Below are 22,525 nucleotides of genomic sequence, written 5' to 3'. Positions count from 1 at the left end.
AGACGAAAGCAGTGAGGGAATATTGATTTTACTCGATTTGCTATCAAGGAATGTTTACCAAAAGGTCACCTTTGGGTGTCTCAGCAGTGATTGTACAATCAACGTGTTGGTTAGATCTTGTTATATACATGAGTATTTAATATACACAATAACAGTAAGGATGACGTTAACGTTTAAATCACTGCGTGTGACGTTTTTTAAAACTTAATTAATGAAAAGGTAATATATGACTCTAGTCAGGGTTAAGTGTACAGTTATAGTAAAGCATCAGATACCGGTGGCATCATCGTATATATTTAAATACTGAATTATGACATCTCCAACGTTAGTTGCTAACGTTAGCTTACACAATAGGCTGTTACCTGTCGTGTAGACAACGCAAAGCAAATTCTCGGCGTTGTATCATGGGCATAAATACATTTTACGGGATTTATTTTAACAATCCGGGATACCATGGTTGTTGTGAATAAATCTACCAGGTCGTGGTCCATTCGGATGTTGCTCGCTACCTAGCTAACGTTAGCTAACTGACTTGGGTCAATCTCAACGAGCACTAACGTCAACCAATAAAAGCAGACGCTATATATGAAGAATCGAGGAATTTTAAAAGTGAAACGAATTTATATTCAACTGAAGTATTTTCACTACTTACTTTATAAGTTAGTTTAGGATTTTTTATTCTAGATCCAAAGAATATCCCAACTGGTCAGCAGTAAATGAGCAAACGTGTCCCTCTCTTCCGGCAGGAGCGCAAAGCCACGTCACTTGTAAGACCATCGCAATACCTCTGCGACCAAATAACACAAATAAAGGTTTAACATTATATTAATCAAATCATCAACTGTTGCCCCTATCCATTTTCCCAAGTGACACTACGAATGATTAAATTGTGTCATTTTGAATAATGAGACATAATTTCATCGGGTTTATTTTCATTTAGTACGAGTCTCAGACACCCAGGACAGAGGGGGCAGTAGTGAGCTCCAGGCAACTAACCGAGCTACATGTTTGCGCTCCGCAGGAGTGGCTCAAATGTTTCGATCACCTCGCCCGGCGTGAACGATAGCAGCCGATCTGACTACATGGTACTTCGCCTCGGCAGCTAACGTGGGGATTAGCTTTTCCGAAGACACACACTTATTTATGTCCTTTTGGAGCCAGCCTGTACCACCATGGCTCTTTACGAATATGTCACTCACGACCAGCTTGCGGGCTTCGACAAATACAAGGTATGATTCATATGTCGTAATAGCATGCTAGCAACGCACCATTGTGTGTGTGTGTGCGCCTGCGCGCGTGTGTGTGAGAGAGAGAGAGAGAGAGAGAGAGTGGGTGGGGGCGGGTGTGTCAAACCAATATCTCTCACGATTTGCAGTATACATTCTCTGGCTAAATTAATATAGATTGCTTTAACCATTCCAGATGCTGATGAAACTACTCAAATAAAAATACACGGCAATATGATATTGTTCATTTTATTGTAGCTCGTATGCTTTTGCAAATAATATATGGGGTGGTCCTCACTGACCATCGATTAGACGGTCGTCAAGCTTGCAGCCGGAAAGGAGAAGACATCATTGGAGATGGGAAGCAACGTTATGTCTTCCATGTTGTACGTGGTGCTTGGACACTCGTTTGTTATTACAGGTTGGACTTTATTCAGTTTAAATTAAAACCGTAAGTATGGTCATTCGGGCTGTTATAAGACCGACAAGTACAGCAAAACAAATTAGGACATTTCTTATTGTTGACGAAATAGTCATGTAATTATTTTGAAAGGTGACTGCCGGAAGTGTCCGTGGGTGCCGGGTTCTGCTGGCCATTGGCGTAAGTGTGCTAATAGCTAGCTACTCTTCCTCTTCGGCTGTGCTTTGCCATGGAGTACCTCTTTACTTTTTAGTTTTCTGTCACATTTCATAAGTCCACCGTACGTGTCCTCCAGCACTTTAATGTGTGCTTGGAATGTAGCCACAGTAACCATTACAACAAGTAGCTGTTGTAATGGGGACTCCATTGAGGGGGAACCACTCAACATGGACCAGTATACCGATGAGAAAATAGTGTCAAATCCATTTCAGAGATCAGGAACTGTTGTAGCTCAAAGCAGCAGTATCCTCGCTGCATATCGCACATTATTTTAGTGTTGAGTTATTGTGTTGCAGCATTGACAGAGCTGTCACTGGCCATGCGACTGAAGTAAACAGGGAAGGCAGCGATTTAAACCATCTGACAACAGAAGCCAGTGTTTACACAGACTATTTAGTGGTACATAATGACAACCCGTTTTTGCGTGCATATTCCACGTAGTTCTTCAACACTGACTTATTTTTCCTTCAATGACACAAAGATCTGCATCATTTTATCACTGGTGTAAAACTTCTCCCACTAACTGTTTAACCAAGTGAGAGCTTTTTCCAAAACCACTTGTCAGGGGTTCATGCTGTATGCGTTACTAAAGCTCGATGATCGATGGCTAGGGGAGTGTGGAAGATAACCAATGTCAGAATGACATGACTCTATAAAAAGTGTTCGTATCATGTAGGTGCACAGAACAAACGATAGTTTCACTCATGCTGTCGTCCATCTTTTGATTCCTCTTTTGTCGCACCTAACCAGAGACTGCTGCCCCACCCTGAGGGGAAGGAACCTGTATGTCTGTGTGTGCAAGCGTGCAACGCATCTATCTGCTTTTACGTTTTTACATGATTTACAGTATGTGATTTTTTTAGGATTACGTCTTGACTGACTGAATTGTGTTGCTTTGCAGTACAGCGCAGTGGACTCCAATCCCCTTTCGGTCTATGTCATGCACCCTTTCTGGAACTTTGTGGTGAAGGTGAGAAACACCTGTTTAGCTCTGCATGTGTGCGTTTGTGTGTGTGTGTGTGTGTGTGCAAATACATCATTAATGAGGTTTTCGTACTGTCTGCCGTGGTTCCGGAGAGCTAGATTTATCGTTGCTGTAGTGAAGCATCACAGAAAAATATCTGAATCGTTGTAGTTATACAATCACATATAGTGAACAGGAAGTCTTAAATATCTAAATTTACGTATACATCATTAATTTTGGAATTCTTTTGCCAAATGAAAAAGGATAATCAACCTTTCTTCATTATAATGCATCTACTACGTGATGGATGTCTACAGATAGTAAAGTAGTTTATAGATAGGATATTTGAATCAATGGTTGAACAGTGAACACCATCCTCCTCCTTTACAATCCATTATAAATGTGCTCTGGTGTGTGAGATAATGATGCAACAAAGAGTGTTTTGAGCGCAAACAAATCTTTGTTTGATCATTGCTAGACTACAAGCTGTGCTATGTGAGTATAAACATAGCTTAACAAGATGAGCCTCATCTATTATCTTATTTTTCTGTGAAAGAAAACACCAGTCTCGGATTATAATTGATTTTTGTGGTCTTTTGATACAGTTCTATATTTGATAAAATACGTGTTAGTGCAGATATGATACACTCTCTCCGGATGACTTTGCTATTGTGATAAAGGTCCCCATGCATGTGCGGCCGCTTCTGCTTTTTTTATATCGATGATTCGTTTTGTACGGCACCCCCTCCCGACCGGAAGAAAATGATAAATGACTGTTCTTGTATATATATATAACCCTTTTCTAGTCTTCCAAACACTCAAAGCTCTTTAACACTTCATGTCATCATTCACACACTGATGACAGGAGCTACTATACACAGTGCCACCTGTCCATCAACGACTAACATTTGAATCCTTCACACGGGTTAAGTGTGTTTTCCAAGAACACATGGACATGCAGGTTAGCAGGGCCTGGGATCAAACCGCCCATTCTCTGACCTAGAGGACAACCGAGCTCTCCACTCACACACGGCTGCCCAACAAGTACAATGGATGTGCACAGAATGAACAGCATAATATAATTACAACATTTATATTATCTATTTTAAAGATTTTATACATATGAGAGAACAACTAACAGACATAGTAATGGGGAAAGTATCACTAATACCAATAACATGCAGTAGATACAATAGAATGATGATGAAAAGCGGTGAGAGAAATGCGTCTTACAATAATAGAGTAGCTGTGTGTATCAACAAGAGAGCAACAGTCCAGATATACCCATAATCCACAGAAACATCCAAGAACTTACAGTCTCAAAGGAAAAAAAGTTTGCCACCTACATTATTAAATGCTTTATGAAGAAGAGAGGACCTCAGTGTGTCCTACGGCAGTCTAGGCCTACAGCAGCTTATCCGAGGCCTGGTCCAGGGGGACCTGAGCGAGCAAACTATACATTTGAGCCAGCCTTTGAGGTGACTGTCTTGTATATGACGTTTTAAAGTTTGAGGGTAAATCAGTTTAGGGCAGAGGTGGTTAATATTTTTAGAATTGTGCTAATGTGACAACCAAAATAATCAGTATTCTGATTAGAAGAAATTAGATTTGTGAGCCAACTGATGCTTATCAACTGTTGCAGTGTAAACTGTTATCTTTTCTTCAACAGTTTCTACCAACATGGTTGGCTCCAAACCTCATTACGTTCACAGGGTTTATGTTCCTTGTATTGAATTTCCTTATGTTGGCATTCTACGACTTCGACTTCACTGCCTCTGGTAGGTCCTCAGTGATGTGTGTGTATATGTATGTGTGTATCAAGGTTATATAAAAGGAAACATTGATCGCTTTAATCTGCTCACAAAAACTAAAGACTTGTATGTGGCCACTTTTTTTATTAAACACAAAGTCCATCTCCTGCTGATACAAGTGTAGGTGCTTGGAGTAATCACTAACCCATTACACACACACATACACAGAAAGAGCTACTACTAACATGTAAAACTAGATCTCATCTACAAAGACTAACACACAAGTCTATGAACGTACTTTTCTTTTTCATCTTCTGACATGACTCACACTTCAACCTCTACTACAGTCAGAAATATCCTCTCAACAATGTCTGCCCTCAGGAATCAGTCCTTACAAAAATAGTTATACCAAGTTAAACACATGTCTGGCATTCACCTACCAATACACCACCCCGAGGTGCTCGTAGTATGTAGTAGTCTGTTTCTCCTTTTAATTTGGATGTGACCTCAAAGATGTGATCTACATAGTCTGATTCAACTTCTAGTTAGTGGGAATATGAAGGAACAGCACCACTTCCATTTAAAAAAGAAATAACTATATTTAACTCCCATAACATTGTAGAGCACTAAATATATTCAGACGTTATGAATGATTCTCTCAAATCAGTAAGGGCCCATAGAAACAACTAGAAAATAGAATTCGGACGTGTCTGTCTATGGATATGCCAGTGCCACCTCAAGCTACACACACTCACACTTATTATTATTTTTATTATCTGACACAATAGTTGAGGAAGATTTATCTACCTGTGTATGTGTGTTGAACTGTATGTTTAAAGTGTTTTCTTTCTCAGCTGCAGGACATAAACATGTGCCTAGCTTGGTCTGGGTTGCTGCAGGGATCTTCAACTTTTTGGCCTACACACTCGGTGAGTCCTCACCCTGTGTGTTGTTCTGCTCTGACTTTTGAGAGGGTCACATTCTTTTCCTTGGAATACATTCAGTACAGTGACTGGAAACATGTAAAGGTTTGATCTTGGTCCATTCTTTCTTTGTCAGGTTTTGTTCAATAAACAATCAACCACGTTTGTGTGCTAGAATGTGAGTGATGAGGAGTGGACACTATTGGAAAGTGAGGGATTGGAGATTTTTCTCTTTTCATATTCAAAGTTTCCGCAGGCTATTTGGCAGCTAACGAAACACAGATTTATGATTCTGTAGCATTCCTGCACCGCGTTTCTGCTTTTATTCAAGCACGTACTCTGCGATTTTTAAGTGAGTTAAGTCTAGCTGACAATTTAGTGAACCATTAAAATATATATATATATATATATATATATACTATCAATGGGGTGTCAGTGTCAATTTGTGGATGAAATGACTGAAGTCCACTTAACTACAGTTTTCTGTGTGAGTGCAGTAGAAATGTTTAACATTGAAAAAAATGCTTGTTTTTTTGTTGTACTTTTCTAATGATGCCTGTCTTCATACCTTTGTTACATATAGATGGTGTTGACGGTAAACAGGCACGTCGCACCAACTCCTCCACACCACTAGGGGAGCTGTTTGACCATGGCCTTGACAGTTGGGCCTGCATCTTCTTTGTGGCGACGGTTTACTCCATATTTGGGCGCGGGGAAAGTGGCGTCGCTGTGGCCACCCTGTATTACATCCTGTGGGTGGTGTTGTTCTCATTCATTCTATCTCACTGGGAGAAATATAACACTGGCATCCTGTTTCTTCCATGGGGCTACGACATCAGCCAAGTGGTAAGGACACACAAATACGGGTGTCCATCAGGACCTACGAGCCTTCCAATGCACTAATGTCTTGTGTGTCATCTCCTTCCAGACAATCTCGCTCGTTTACTTGGTCACTGCTGTGGTCGGCGTGGAAACCTGGTACCAGCCAATCCTGTGGAGCTTCCTCTATAGAGACCTCTTCACCTTTATGATTATCGGTGAGCTGTGATTTGTCACTCCAAGTCAATTTATTCACTTCCTGTGCTGTGTGTCAGGAATTAAAAGCGCTATTTAATTAACGGCTGGATGCTTACCGTTTGGTGCAATTGGCAGACCCATTGCAGGGATATTTTAGTAGCACCTTAATAATAATCCATACAATTTGATTGCCAGCTTGCTCCTTTACTGTCACCGTACCCATGAGCCTCTACAATGTCCTGAAGTAAGTCAAATTTTCCATAGCGTTTCATTAAATTAGAGGATTATGAGTTCACAGTGATCTGAACTCTTCAACATCTGTCGTCTTGCAGAGGTCACCGCGCAAACACTCTGAAGCATAGCAGCTTGTACGAAGCCTTCCTGCCCTTTCTTTCTCCCGTCCTCCTCTTTCTCTTGTCTACCATCTGGGTGGTTTTCTCTCCATCCGACATACTCGAGCTGCAGCCCAGGATCTTCTACCTTATGGTGGGGACAGCCTTCGCCAATGTTACGGTGAGGGTCTTCAGATTTTTAACTACTTTTTTTTTTTTTTGTGCTTTGAACACATCATGCAATGCATACATGTATTTATTCATGTGTGTATTACTCTTGCAGTGTAAACTGATTGTGTGTCAGATGAGTAACACGCGTTGCCAGGCGCTGAGCTGGCTGTTGCTGCCCATGGTGCCGGTGGTGTTGTTAGCGGTAACCGGGGTGGTCGCCAACGAGGTCGCACTGCTTTATCTGTGGACAACAGCTGTCATACTAGCCCACATCCACTACGGCGTTTCAGTGGTAAGCACAAACCCATACCGTGAAAAATAATGTCTTGCGCTAAATATGAAACTACAGATAGCAGCCGGTTGACTGAGCGTAGCTCACTAATTACCATTTTTGTTTAAAGCTGAAATGTAACTGTTTCATTCATTACTCTATAACAGCACATATATGCGTGTTAAACAAACAGGACCTGGCTTGTGAATAAATTAACTTCCCATTCTCGTAAACGGGATATCTCAGGACCCCTTGGAGGGAGACACGTTAGATTTGACTTTAGGTCACTGTGACCTCACAACAAGGGTTTTTAACCATACCGTATTTAGGTCATACATTCATATGCTAATTATGCATGCTAATTACAATTTCATAGTGTGATTAACAGGGAAAAATGAGGACACTGTTAAACTGATTTAACCTTCAACCCGATTGCTTCGAAGCAGTAATTCTAGTTAATGTGTGCAGAATGAACAGCAAAAATTCATACGACAGAAATTATTCAGATATTGCCAGATTCGCGTGGAACTGCCATGCGTGGAAAAATAACACACCTTTTGAGCAAGGTGGGAAGTAATTTCAGGGTGGGGTATGATTGATATTCATAATGATTATAAATCGAAAAATAGTGCTGCTAGCTATTTCCAATGCAACAATGCTGCCGTGATCTGCCCTGATGGGGATTTAATGTTAAAAATTATGAAAGTGAAATGAAAGTTGTTTTTGTTGAACCAAATCATGAAACCATATAAAATAATTGTATTTTCAGGTACAACAGCTCAGCCAACACTTCAGTATCTTGGCCTTCTCTCTGAAGAAGCCTAACAGTGACTGACAGGAGGTGGATCGAATTGGCTTGAAAGAAGCTGAGGTTTAGGCTCCTCCTCTCCTTGGCTTATCCACACTTCACTGTCTTCACCAGGGAAACCGCATCCCCTCCCCTACATCCATGAGGACACTGCAAGTGGAAGGAACTGACTTTCTACTTCTCTCAAACGCACGCCTGCACACACACACACACACACACACACACACTCCCGCAGAGACACACAATCAATCCCACTTTACCAACCAAACTGGGTCTGCGATGGGGGGCGGACCCAGGGGCTCTGGCTTCCGTCATTGGTGATTGGCCAACTTGTTGAACCAATGAGGTGCAATTGTTTCCTAAGGAAATATGCTTCAGTCATGCGGACAGGAGTCACACATACTCAAACATACATGTACATACATTATTCTGCTATAGTGCAGATCATTTTTCTTTTGTCAAATACGAACACATACAAACAGCACTCACGTAGTATTATGAATGTAAAATATGCCTTGGGGAAACAACATTTAGGTTTTATTATATTAACAGGATTGCCTCAATGTTTTTTCAAACTCAACCAAATCTCTAGATTGTTTCCGTTAACTTCTATGTTTAGAGTTTGAAGGTTAATTACCTTTTTCATCATGGGATGATTTTTTATTTGTGTGTGTGTGTGTGTGTGTGTGTGTGTGTGTGTGTGTGTGTGTGTGTGTGTGTGTGTGTGTGTGTGTGTGTGTGTGTGTGTGTGTGTGTGCGCACACACTGCGTTGAGGCATTTTATTTCCAGACTGAAAACAATTAATTGAATTCTGTAAAAAAAAAAAAAGGTCTGCATTTCTCTTTGTGATGACTGAAGTTTAGGGTTAACCACGATAAGGGTGATCTCTGACCTTTCTTTAATTCTACTAACCCATAACCTAAACCTGTTCTGGATTTCCCTACCTTCTGAGGTGTTGTTCATGCTAATTCTGTCATTTCAATTTTAACATTTTTATATAAATACATATTTGGGCGTATTTTGTTAATCTGTTGCCATGGCAATGGTTTGTTGTTTAGTTGCGCAGCGCTTGAATGAAGAGTGCGTTCAAAAACCGTTAATGGAGCGGACTCACTCTGAGGGAACGAGCCGTTGCACAGGACACGGATACAAATGTACACCCCCCCCCCCCCCCACACACACACACACACACACACACACACACACAGATATCATCACTCTTTTTATACTGTCTGTCAGATCATTTCTGGATTGTTGGTTTTTTGATCTGTGAAGCACTGTTTATCTGTGTGATTCTAATGATGTTCCGGTGGACTGGACTCTGTCTCTAATATGATATTCATGGGCAGGCTTGGTCAGCTGTCATTTTTCACATAACAACATAAGAGTGTTTGTCTATAGTTCAGAGGAAATATAATCTTTTTGTGTGTAACCTGACTCCTTTGTTGAAAAGTGACCGGTCTTGTCTATATACAAGGACTTTCCCACATCTCCAGTATCTATTGAGAGTACTGCCCCAGCGACACTCGGTTATGTTTGTCGGCAATATTTTTTTAACCGTGGTTTTCAACCAAATCTGTGCCCACAAAGTCAGGTTCACAAGTCATTGTCTCACTGTTAGCTGTGAAAGACGCCTGATGTTCACACCAACAACGATACCAACTGTTGGGAAAGCCTTTGTACATCCAAGTCCACGTCTGTCTGAATGTGATTCTCTCGTGTACAGTGAGTGTTACCATACTCTATGATTAAAAGGTACAAGGAAACATGAGAATACACTGGGAATGAGAAATGTACAAGTGCACTTGGAGCTTGATTTCACGTACGCAGTTCTACGTCTTCCAGTAGTTCTTTTCTTTGTTTTTGAAGAGATGCCAGGTGCAGTTATATGTACACAAAATATTATTTGAAATTAGATTAGTCCCAGAACTGTGACTTAGGACACTGTAAATCTTGGTGGTATGAGAACAATTGACTGAGAATTCTGCAGCAAGAAGAAGACATGCGCTCTCTGGGTATGATCCATGTGTACAAATCCCTTAATAGATGTTAGAATTGTGAGGATATCTGTGGATATACAGTTATAATTTAATTTCTTTAATTTGATTAAATGTGGGGCAGCATCAGCACCTCATTTTGCAAAGCTATAAAATAAATCTGTCAATGGTGATTAAGGCTGTTAAAATTACTCAAATGATGTTTGAATTTTGTCTTTAAAAACATATATTTGAATATTTGGTTGTGCATTGGGCACGTCAATAACCGGACAAATTAATACGAGACATAACTACTTTTGTATAGGTAATTGATTTAAGTTTAAACACGTTTAACAACATTCAACCTACACAAAAATAAGTAAGTGAACTAATGTCTAAGATCGCAGACCGTGCTCTCGCTCTGTCAAACATTAATTGAAGTTGATAGAACCGAGCGAGCTGTGCTGTGGTGAGCCTGCAACTTTTCCTTGGCATGAAACAAATCAGGTCTATTTTATCCATGCATAAAGTCCAATATAAAGTCACGCAGCTGCTGCCGCTGACGTGTTTTTTTTACATTTTGAATGTTTAAAATAATTGTTGATAGCCCTAATGGTGGTTACTAGTTTCTCTCAACAGTTCTCCTCACTGCTGCTTCACTGGCTCATTAGGATCTGGGCCCTGTTTTTCGTAGGTGGTTCAACTAAGTGGATCAAATGTCCCATGATCCAGCTCAAATTACCGAGATGATTGACATCAGGCTTTAAAGATTCCTCGAAGGTGGATCGCGGATCAATTGAACATAACGTACATCTTTTAGGTTGGTCATTCTACACGTCATCGCAGTCCGTCCATCCCGGGGGAGGCTCCTCCTCTGTCTCTATATAGTCGGTGAGCCAAGTCTCAAAAATGGGTTGAACCTGACATGGTCTGCCATTCTTTTTTATTTGTGTTTTTTTCTGTTAACTTTGACCCTCCGAACCAATAATTGGGTCTGCTCTGCCGAAAATATCGCAAAAAAATGTGCCCTTTTTAGTGTATGCATGCTTTATTTTTATCAGAAAAATGTGAAAAAAAATGTTTTCCTCAAATCCTCAGTGAGATGGGTAGGCCAATAATAAATGCATTCCAGATACACAGAACTCATGTGCTGACAACATCCACTGAAAAAAAGAAAACGCGTGTCTACATGATTAGACTTTAGACAAAGGTTAGACTTTTAGAAGTATTTCTGTGGAATGAGTACGGGTTGGTGAAAAGAATGGCATATTGACTGATGTCACAACTTAGGGGAATAGTTGATTACCAATGAAGTAAAGCTAAAAATATTGTAAAAAAATGAGGAAAAAAAATTCTTTGCATTAAATTAATGCAACATTATGTAAAAACGTGTTATTTTTTCAGTGAATGTTGTCAGCACATGGTTGTGTGTATCTGAAATGCATTTATTACGCCCCTCTCAGTTGACGCCCCCTACGCCACATCAGTGTCAAATGTGAAAAAAAAGATCCGAAAGTGAAAAAAACCCCTGATCTACGTCATCTCATCCTGAAAATTATCCGGCTAACTCGGTTAACCACGTACAAGGAACCGGGCCCTGGTCTTATCGCTGGGATACTTTGTCAGGGGGATAAGCTCTGTTTGTGAGATCCTCCCACGCCAAACACTTCTGTGGGATAGGAAACGCGATTCATGCAAATTGATCAGAACCGATACCCCGAAAGTTCAGGGTGCCTTTTGATTGTTTCAGGCGACAAGAAATATTTGTGTTGTGTTTGGTGTGAACACACCATAGTCGGTCGTAGCCAGATATTTAATTTTTAGAAGGCTGAGTAAATCCATTAGAGAGCAGCAGAGAGCACCTTCGGGGACTGTTCCGTAATGTAATTTCATGTTTCTCAAATGCATTACAAATGTAAGTGTTTTTAACTGAATATCGCACCACCACTCGGTCATAACACACTTCAAAAGCAACAAACCTTTCCTACACACTTACACACGGCTCCAATTTGAAGCACGTGTAGAAGGCTCTGAATATGGCACAGAATTCCGAAATATTGCTGCAAATGTAGGTCCACACCATTTAAAATTGTAAGCATTCGAACCATAGCAAGTGGACCTGCACTACACAAAGCCGGCAGCAGAGGGAGTTGCGCGCCAACTCATCTCGTATTGGACCGGATTTTCTGCATCTCTTAAAGGTAAGCATCATGCCCACTGTGAAGCATGGAGATGGGGACCAGTACTTTCAAGCATAAAAGCAAAAAACTAAATTGCAAAGTATCTTAAGATAACTATAAAAAACTATAACAGTATGAAAAACAAACTCAAACTGGAATGGCTACAAACAATTTGATGAATATAAATACAATGAGAGGGAGACAAATTGATTAAAATCAGGACCATTTTTTACAAAGAAAGTGGGAAATAAGACTCAATCTAAAAGAGGACACTGAGTCAGCTCAGCAGATTATTCCAAAGGCTCGAACTTAATATGGATGACTGATTAGTGAGTTCAGCTTATGAGACGAGGAACCGCTGAATTAAGGTTTGACCCTTTAAAGCAGGGGTCATTTCAGGTTCGGGCAAGATAGTGCCCACTTCGACCGAATGCGGGCCACTGACGATCGGTACGGCTGACTGGGGGAAGTGCGCGCTGACGGTCCGACCGTATGTGGCCCGCGGGCCGGGAGTTTGACATATGTGCTTTAAAGGCATATTTTTGGTGTGGGTTGTTCGATAGGTTTGCCGTTTGTGTAATACCTGCTGGAGACGGTTCTTTTTGGATCAGTAGGCAGGGTACTTCCAAGGAAGCGAAACAAAGTGTACGCTATATTTAGAATATCTCCAAAAGAGAACTGAATTGTTTCAAAATGGAGTGTCTTACGCCTTGTAGAGAGAAGAGATATGTTTTATTTTTTTCTGTCTGAGGGATTGATAAACCCTGAACGTGTTTAGAGGAGCCTTTCGTCTAGGTATCTAAAGCAGGTATTGCTACTGGCCCAGAACACATGAGTACGTTGCTTCTGCTTCAATTTTGGTTGTCCTCCTACTGAAGGTACGACACTAACTATGGATGATGTCCCTCCTCCCAAACATCCAAAGTATTTCTTAAAAATAAGAAACCATAAGTATAAGTATTTATTAATGTGTTCTGTATTATCCGGGCTATTTGCAAGTTTTGATGAATAAACATAGTTAATGACATGATCTTTTCATGAATGATGTTTCTAGATGATTCTATAATTAATTCTATAATTAATTAAATTGTTTGTTTTTCTTTTTTTGGAAGAATTTAAATTCCAGCCAAATAATTAAGAACAGCGATGCATAACAACAATTCCTACATTCTGTATGGTTGGGTTAATTTCCAAGATATTGTCTTGTTTTTCCTATTTCTATTAAAATAAACTTTATCTAGTAGCGTGGTTAATGAGAAAAGTGGCGTTCACTTCTGAGATAAACATGGAGGGAGAGTTTACGGCCGTTTTTACATGACCCGGTGTCCCTCTGGTCCTGCCTTTAAGTGAATTAGCTGGTGTTGATCCTGGACTGACAGTCCATCGCAGGGGGCATTAATTAAACAGCGTTAAGCTCGGGTTGCTGCTGGACGTTTTGTGTGCCGCTGACCCCTGTGACTCAGACACACAGAGCCTACTTAACACCACGGCTCGCCCTGTGACGTGACACTCAATTATGGATGACCATCATTAGGAATCAGACACGCCGGGACACACACACACTGTTAATGGCATGGCGGTTATTCTAAAAGACACCCAAGACCATTGAAATGCCAATCGAGTAACACCATCCATTTAATTCCATAACCTCTGAACCTGTAACCCCTGCGGCCTCCGTGTGACCAGTAGTGTGAATATTCCATACAGCGTCCAACTAACCCCAAAGTAATTGCATCATGAAAGTGGTCTATACAATAACAATGACATATCCATTGTATCTGGAATAAGGTTGGGGAGAGCATTGGTTCTTTTTTCTCATGTTTTTGTCCTGGATCTCGTCTATGAAAGTCACAAAAAGCTTTTATTAAAAGCAATCAGAACAAAGTAAATACACATTCATCATAGCTGCATATTGTCACAACAGGTAGGTGGAAGCAGGACTGTAACTATTGAAGCCAGCTGTTTAGGGGCGGAGTTGGGTACTACCAGCCAACCCGACCTGGGTGAAGGTAATGAAAGGTGGGGATTACCTCAGCTCTGACGGCATCCCGGTCCCTGTTCTATCTTACGGCAGTCCAAGCCCCAAACACATTGAAATATCAATATGTATGCCTAAAGCATAAAGCAGTGTTCAAACTTCAACAAGTCTCTCTGGATTGAAATACATGATGGCTGTGTCTCAAGCACGTTGCAGTGATGCATTTCCAATCGATTACATTTTCAAATCCTCTCAAAACTTCAATTTTCAACTTTTTTATCTTTTCCAATCTTTCAGCTAAAGACACCAATTTAACTTTAAAATGTTGACACAAGTCTTAACAATTAAAAAACGGTTTGTTGATATCTATTATACTTTTTTCATAATAACTAATTATGTTTCATTAGTTTTTGGGTCCCTTTCGAAGTTAGAGTGTGGACAAAGTCAGAAAGCAACAGAAGGTACATGTTTTGTAAACTGCTATATGAGCACTTTTAAAACACATAGAGACATGAAAGCTACACTCATGCGTTCGGTAGAGTCTTGTGTCTCTCAATATCCCATTATTTTTTGGCTACCCCAAATAGTTTTGCTCCAGAAAGCATTTGTTTGAGGTGTGGATTCTCAGTAACTCATCGTCTGTCTGCCCCTGTGTGCTCATTAGTGGCCGCACCTTGCTCCGTTGTCACGGCAACTAGCTGGGGCTCTTTCTGTGACCCACAGCTGATCCATATTAGCTGATTCGTGCAGCCTGACATGACCTCCTTCTTTCCACCTTCTCTCATGATTTCAAAACAACCCCCAGGGAGAGAATTCTTACTGTAATGTTTGATGAGGCATATAAATTTATAGCTTCTTATTTTGAAAAACAAATATTCTGTCTCTCAACCCCTCCACCCACTCACCCAATACCATCATTTCAAAATAAAAGCTGCAACAATTATCTGTAATTTAACTATGAAGCTTAGGATAAAGCTGTTTCGTTGAATACTTATTGCTCTTTCAAATAGTACTACAACCACTGCTAAAATTTCTAGTACTTCTAGTAGTACTAGTCATAGTATTTCAACTGGTATTATTACTAAAATAACTTTTACTACTACTAATATTACTAGTACTACTAGTATTTCAACCACCATGGAGGGAATTCTTACTGTTATGTTAGATGAGGCCCATCAATTAATAACTTTTTTTTTCTTTATCTTAGCTTAGTGCGACTGTGGGTGAGTGGGGAGCGCGGCTGTCCTCCAATCAGAGGGTTGGCGGTCTGATCCCAGGCCCGGCTAACCTGCATGTCAATGTGTCCTTGGGAAAGACATTTAACCCCAGCATTGCTCCTCTAGCTGTGACTACAGTGTGTGTGAATGTTAGTTACTGATGGGCAGCTGCCACTGTGTATGGTAGGTCCTGTCATTGGTGTATGAATGGGTGAATGATGTTATGTAGTGTTAAGGCGCTTTGAGTGGTCAGAAGACTAGAAGAGCGCCGTACAAATCTATTTTACCAAGTCCATTTGCTTTGAATAACAAAAATTCTGTTTCCCAAACCCTCCCACCCAATTCCATTATTTCAAAATAAAAGCCTCAATGATTATCTGTACCTCAACAATAGGTACACCACAATTGCTTTCAAATAATAGTGAAACTAGTACTGACTTCTTCTACTGCTGCTAGTACCACAATTACAAATATAGTACTAAACCTTATATTACTACAAAAAAATGTATTTTTTAATTCACAGCTTTTCCTATTTCTATTCTTTCAACAACGCTTAAATTCATTTCAGGTTTTATTATTTCTGTGTTTTCAAATTCATAGAAGCTTCTACCATTTCGTTTTTTTTGCAATTCTTTCAAGTTCATTTTAGCTTTTCTCATTTCTGTATTTTCAGCAATTTTTAAATGTATTTCAGCTTTTTCTATTCATTCAGCAATGTTTAGAATAATTTCAGCTTGTTTCATTTCTGTACTTTAAGCAACTTGTTGAAATTATTTTCAGCTTTCTGCATTCCAATGCATTTTCTAGTTTTATTTAGTTGTTGTACCAGTACCAATGTTTTTTATAGATCTGTTAGTTGACGTTATCAAATTTCCTCTATAATCCACTTGTTTGTGTAAAGAATTTGAAAATTAAATCCAAACCCAATGGACGATCTTTATGCCCTTGAATTTAAATTAAGATAAATATTGCACTCATGGATTTAATTCAACACTGTGTTCTTGAATTTGCTTGAGTTACTCCAAGAGAGGAGAAATAAGGCAGCCTTTTGGGCTGCCTCGTTGGCCCCCACCGTTTCCCCCCACACTCTTACAGCACGCAAAGATTTGTTAAGTCTTCTCTCGTCTTTGTTTTAAAGAATGTCTCTGCATCTCTTATCTCTGATCTTGAGTCTCTTTTCAGTGCAAGTCACCAAATTTTATTCTCTTAGACAGTTAGGAGTTACTTCATAAATCTTTTGCCTTTCTGTAACAAACAAATGACCTCTTATAGGTAAATTGTAGTAATAGCTTGTTGAATTAAATTCTTTTACATCAGTCACTCATGCTTCAACCGCTTTTCATTTTTTTTTCACTGCCAGCCTTTTTTTGCACACAGCTCTGGTCTGAATGTGAGAGATAGCCACGCCCCCTGATTTGCATATAAGAACGTGAAATGAAATAAAGTGGCATTATGAAATAAAAGGGCCATTAAGTAAATAGAAGCGCCATTATGAAATAAAAGTACCATGAAATGATTAAATTTATTTAATATTTATGTATTTATTGCCTCATTTATTTATTTCACGATGTATTTCAAATGCATATTTCATTTATTTAATTTTGAATAAAACGGCATTCCATACTACTATATCTGGACTAGTTAGCACTTACAAGTGCACTTAGTAAATTAGCTTTTCTTTGTTAGCTTCTTGCTTTGCTGTGGAGTTGTGCATAAGCACCGCCTTGTGCACATTTTCTAGACTAATTTGGAAATCATATTTTATAACTTGTTGAAGAATTTTAAAACAGATTAGTGCCAAGACTAATGTTTTGAACTGTGTGAAGCATTTATTTATTTGTTTGGGATGAGTGTACAATATTCCTGTAGGAATTCTGTTCTGTTCTGGCTCGGTTCTCTACCCCTTAGATGGGGACTCTCGGGTGCAACAGGTTTTAACTACTAATCATTCACTTGTCTCTCCTGATTGAAAAAACAAGTGACGTGACTTAACTGTCTGTAACTGGTTTCTCAATTAGTGTTGCCTTTTTGCAAAATGATTGTGTTTGCATCATGGTTTGTATTGTTAAGTAACTGGAGACGTAACTGGAGTTTCGGTTGTGTCTCAGTGGTTTTAATCTGTCCTCATTGGGCTTACGCGGCATGCACGATACCCCAACACACACACTAACAGGTTTGAGCATTAGGTAACAGCGCCTTAATTATTTAGCAGTGAAGAAGAGCGGCACAAAGCAGATTTTACCACATCCTTCCATATTAATGAACTGGAAACAGTGGCACAAGGGAATAAGCAAAATGGGAGAAGAATGGAGGAAATGCTTGTCAGTTATTTGTGTTTTTTTTAAAGTTTGAATTTTGAGGTTTGAATCAGCTTTTCAATAGCATGACACATTATTGAGCAGTCACAACCAGACATGCCAACCCTCCAGATTTTTCCGGGAGACTCCCGAATTTCAAAGCCCCTCCCGAAAATCTCCCGGACCGACCTTTCTCCCGAATATCTCCCGATTTCCACCCGGACAACAATATTGCTACACCATCCGTCACTGGGCACGCCATTTCAGACCGAAAGATAATAAAGGTTACCTTGAAGTCAAGCGCGGCAATTAGAACGGCAAAAGATGAGACTGGTGCTGCAAAGAAACACCCCCCCCCCGTCGACCGCTAGTGAATGTATAGGAAGATGTTACCGCCTGCTGGGCATTGCTGCCTGTCACACCTCTTCCGGTGCCAATGGGTCAGCTGGTGGGTCATCAACCAGAAACCACCATTCACCAACGTTTTGCTCCTTTAATTCTGGAACATCTCCTGGTGGCGGAGCAGTGACAGGGACATCTCTCTGTCACCCCCTGCACCTGATCGTTGTTCTCCCCTGCTGCTGTTGTCTGGGGTTAGGTGTTCTTCCCCCAAACCTATTCTTCCTCCTTAGCCAGAGCCAAAAGCTCCCTTTCTCAGCCTCCTCTGCCAGGTCCTTTGTTGCCCTCCTTAGCCGCCCTCCAGTCACTCCTGCATCCCTCAAGAGGCGTGTGGTTGACAAACCCAAGAATCCTCAGCATCCGACCTCCACTGGAGCAGCCAACTCTGAATACTTGGCCTTCTTCGAAGGCGGCCTTAATCCCCTCCTCCAGTGGTACTGTGAGCTTGATGAGGTGCACAGATCTTGCCTTGGTTGACCACACAACTATGTCTGGCCGGAAAGATGTGGTGGTGATCTCCGTGGGGAGTTTAAGCTGCCTGTCGAGGTCAACCCTCATCTTCCACTCCTGGTCGGGGGAGAAGGTTCTTGATATTTCTCTTGGCCTGGTGTTTCTCCTTGCCCCTCCTTCTGAGACAAAGCTGGAGTGGTCCTCTGCTGATGGTTTATTGTTACCCTGTCGACACACCTTCAGCACTTCAGCTAGCTTTCTCAGGACCTGGTCGTGGCGCCATCTGTAGCGCCCTGTGAAAGTGCGATCTTGCAGGCTGATAAGATGTGCTGGAGGCTTGCGTTGGGGGCATTGCAGAGTGAGCAACACTCCTCATTCCCAAACCACTGGTGAAGGTTCCGAGGACAGGGAAGCGTGTCGTATGTAGGAAGGAGAGTCTTGCCTGCAGAGTCTTGCCTGCGGAATCTTCCACACATCTGACCAACTGATTCCGGTTTGCAACTCCCTCCCAGGTTGTCCAGCTTCCTTGTCGACCCTGCGAGACCACCTTGATCTTTTCACCACCACCATCTCTTTCCTCTCCTTACGGTTGGTGTAGGAGCCGCATTTAAGTTTTTGGAATTTTGAGTGATTTATATTTTTTCCCTTTTTTCTATGGAATTGCGAGTATGCGCCCTCTGTAGCTGGTGACGGTGCCACCCTTGAAAGGACCGACGGACGCGCATGACGGGAGGAAGGCGGGCGCAAATATCGTCATTGACCTCAGTGCTGAGGCCGTGAACCAGGCTGTCTCCGTTTTGGGCCTGTTCAGCTTGTTATAGTGATTTTGTTTTTGTGACAATTTTTTGTACAATAAAACCGGCAACATTGGATGGTCAAACTCCCTTTGCGTTGAATTATTGGATTGAACTGAGAGTCTTGACATTGCTTTTCCTGCTTTCCTCATGGTGGTAAAATCAACAAGGACATAGGAATAGGATCTAAGTGTGTTACGTCCCCTGTTCTGTGTATAGGTTTGTGTATGTGTTCTGTTTTGTGTGTGTGTTCATACAGGTGGTACTGATCATTCATGATCTCCGTTCATCTTGGCTCCACCCCCGCTCGTTACCCGGTTCAGCTGTTTCCACTCATCTCCAATCCCATCATGCCCTTCTGTCAGTATATGTACCCCTGTGTTTATTTCACAGGGTGTGTGGCACTCTGGTTGTGTGTATGCGAGTGCTGGTGTATGGTGGGGTAATTATTAGTGCTAGTGATTTGGTGTACTGTGTATTCAATTAATTGAACAAAAATTTTTCTTAGTTCTTTTTATTACAGGGGGATGAGGAGTAGTTTAGCCCTGCTCCGGAGTTTACATACCTGCATGTAGGGTTACTCTCCTGTCTAATCACACTAGCTACACCTGGCTGGGCCACCTACTGTAAGTTTGGGTAGGTTTAAAGGAAAAAACTGTTTTTTCCACTACAGTTGGCCTTTGACCAGAAGTGTGGCGCTTCTTCCAATCCTAGCCATGTTTTTCCTGCCTGGACTCTGCCCATTATCTCCCGGTGTGGCAACCGACCGACCGCTTGGTCAACCTAGGTTTGAGGATTCCACTTGGGGCCGGTAGGGACCTTGGCATTTGCATTCCTTACAGACTGGTCTGTGGACTCCTGTAGTTCGAGAACCAGCCTGGTCTTCTCCTAAATATAGCCCAAACGTATGGACTGCAGTGGCAGCTGCAGTGTGTTCTTCCCAAATAGACCTGTTTCAGATTGGCACCGTGGCAGCCCCAACCACTTTTGGATGAATGATTTGGCTTTTCCATCCATCTTACTTGCGGTCGATGAGGGTATCCGACTCATTTTCAGGGGCCACATTACCCTCCTGTAGTGTGTAAACTGGTAGCACTTCCCAGGGAGTTGGCTTTGGTCAATCCTGGTCAGGCCGTCAGAGAGCTGTTTCTTTACAGTTTTCCCCATCTGCTTGTCAGACAGTTCTGCAGTATACTGCCTCCCCAGGCAAAGACAAAGATGGTGCTGTCATTTCTGGCTCCCCTTCTGAGTGACAGGCTAAGAGATTTGGAAGGCTTGATCTTCCTCCTTGCCCACTCATCCATCCTTTAAGCAGTCTAGATGTACATGCTGCTGTCTTAAGGAGGCTGGTGACATCATCCATGTAGCTCCTCTGTGTGGGTAGCCTCTGATCAGTAACCATTTGTCTTGCGCCGATGAGAATTATCTCAAAGGCTGCTTCAAATAGTATTGGAGAAATGCCGCAACTCATAGCGATTCCTACTTCAAGCCTCTGGCAACCGGTGGTGTAATCCTGGAGGGAAAAGCACATCTGCAGATCGTTGAAATACTGTGCCACGACATTCCTACCGCAAGTGGACATGTGGAAGAATTCCATGGAATAGTTGATCAGCTGATATGGAACTGATCCGTATGCGTTGTCAAGGTCGAACCAGATGACATGCAAGTCAGTCTTCTCCCTCTTGGCCTTCTGGATCAGGTCCCAGTTTATCGTGGAGTGCTCTACACATCCTGGGAAACCTGGGACCCCTGCCTTCTAGCAGTTGGTGTCGACATAGCCATTCTCTCTAGCAGGTCATTCTTCAGGCTAGTACTGAGAAGATCTTTCCTTCTACATTTAGCAGGGCGATGTTTTGGAATTGGCCAATATCTTTGGAGTTGGTTTCCTTTGGAATGAAGACTGCTACCGCTCTTTGCCACTCAGATGGTATGAATTGCTTTTTCCAGGCAGTTCTCTTTAGGTACTATAGCAGCTCTAGTACCTTGGGGTAGTTCTTGTAGAACTTGTAGGGAACTTCATTAGGCCCTGTTTCTGAAGAGGACCTTGTCTTCTTAACGACTTGCCTGACTTCACTGAGCTTGGGGGGCATGATGTTGAACTCAGCTGTTGGCTGTGCAGGCTGAGGCACGTATCCTGGTGTTCCTAAAGGAACATTCCTTCGTGGATCACTGTACTGTTCTTTAACATGTAGTTCCAATTGCTCCCTGGTTTCAAGCTTGCTGCTCTTCTTTTCCTCCAGCAGTTGTCTGGCGTGCAAAGGGATCCTTGAAGAAACTGGCTTGCTCTTTTTGCTTCCGTTTGCAGAGCTGAACGCATTCCCAAGCGCAGCAAAGCCCAACTAGCCTTTTCCTGACCTCCTCCCACATGGCTTTCAGACCTCTCTGTGTGGGTTGCCTTCTTCCAGTTCCTGCGGAGTTGCCGAAGCCTTTGCACCAGCTAGAGGATTTCTTTTTCCCTCCTTCCCTTCTCTCTGTTTGGGGACAATTTCACCAAACCTGTCCTTGCAGTTCCGATATATGATGTCCCCAATTAGGTTAAACTTAAACTCTCCCATGCAGCGATCCCCCTAGGGTCTTGATCAGGGCAGTGTCCAATGTGCGCCAGGCCTCTGCTTCATTTGACTTTGGCCACTTGAGCTTGCTCCTTCTGGCTGGTTTCTTGGTCTCTGTGTTTGGCTCTGACCACACTTTGCTTTCCCCTGGTGGATTCATAAGCCTCTAAACGGGGTCACTTTCTACCATCTGCATGCACACTTCCGGAGGATTTTCTCTTCATTTGCTGGAGTTCTGGTATTCTCAATGTCAGTTTCGGTTGCCATCGTCACTGTGTGGTCCGTCCTGTTGGGCCTACCTTTCATCCCGCCTCTCGGAGGGCTGGGGTTGTTTTGGGTGTCTCTCTCATGTTATTGGATAATTATTGTCCAAAAGTGTTGGTTCTCTTCCATACAAAAAAAAAATACAATTTTTTTTTTTTTTTTAAACTTACGTTCCACCAAATGTTGTGATGTATGAACGTATAACGTATTATAATAAGGGTAGATTAAATTCAGTGTTCTAATTTGTTAAGAGTGATTCACGGGGTGTGCATTATTCAGCGATAATGCACAGTTGCTGTTCAAATTAACCCGAG

At 41.6% G+C, this 22,525-nt stretch overlaps 1 protein-coding gene across 1 annotated transcript; it reads left to right on the top strand.

Moving 5' to 3' along the window:
• The first annotated feature begins 996 nt into the window (after positions 1-996).
• selenoi (selenoprotein I) lies at positions 997-10,336 on the top strand. The gene is made up of 10 exons (XM_037450336.2): positions 997-1,229; positions 2,768-2,836; positions 4,500-4,608; positions 5,436-5,510; positions 6,088-6,350; positions 6,433-6,541; positions 6,717-6,765; positions 6,854-7,034; positions 7,137-7,316; positions 8,065-10,336. The coding sequence occupies exons 1-10, from the start codon at positions 1,173-1,175 to the stop codon at positions 8,170-8,172; spliced, it is 1,200 nt and encodes a 399-aa protein (XP_037306233.1). The 5' UTR covers positions 997-1,172; the 3' UTR covers positions 8,173-10,336.
• Positions 10,337-22,525: the final 12,189 nt, after the last annotated feature.

The sequence above is a fragment of the Pungitius pungitius genome, chromosome 20, assembly GCF_949316345.1.
Source record: "Pungitius pungitius chromosome 20, fPunPun2.1, whole genome shotgun sequence".
Lineage (NCBI taxonomy): Eukaryota > Metazoa > Chordata > Actinopteri > Perciformes > Gasterosteidae > Pungitius > Pungitius pungitius.
The sequence above is the reverse complement of the archived record's forward strand: the minus strand, read 5'-3'. Positions and strand labels throughout refer to the sequence as shown.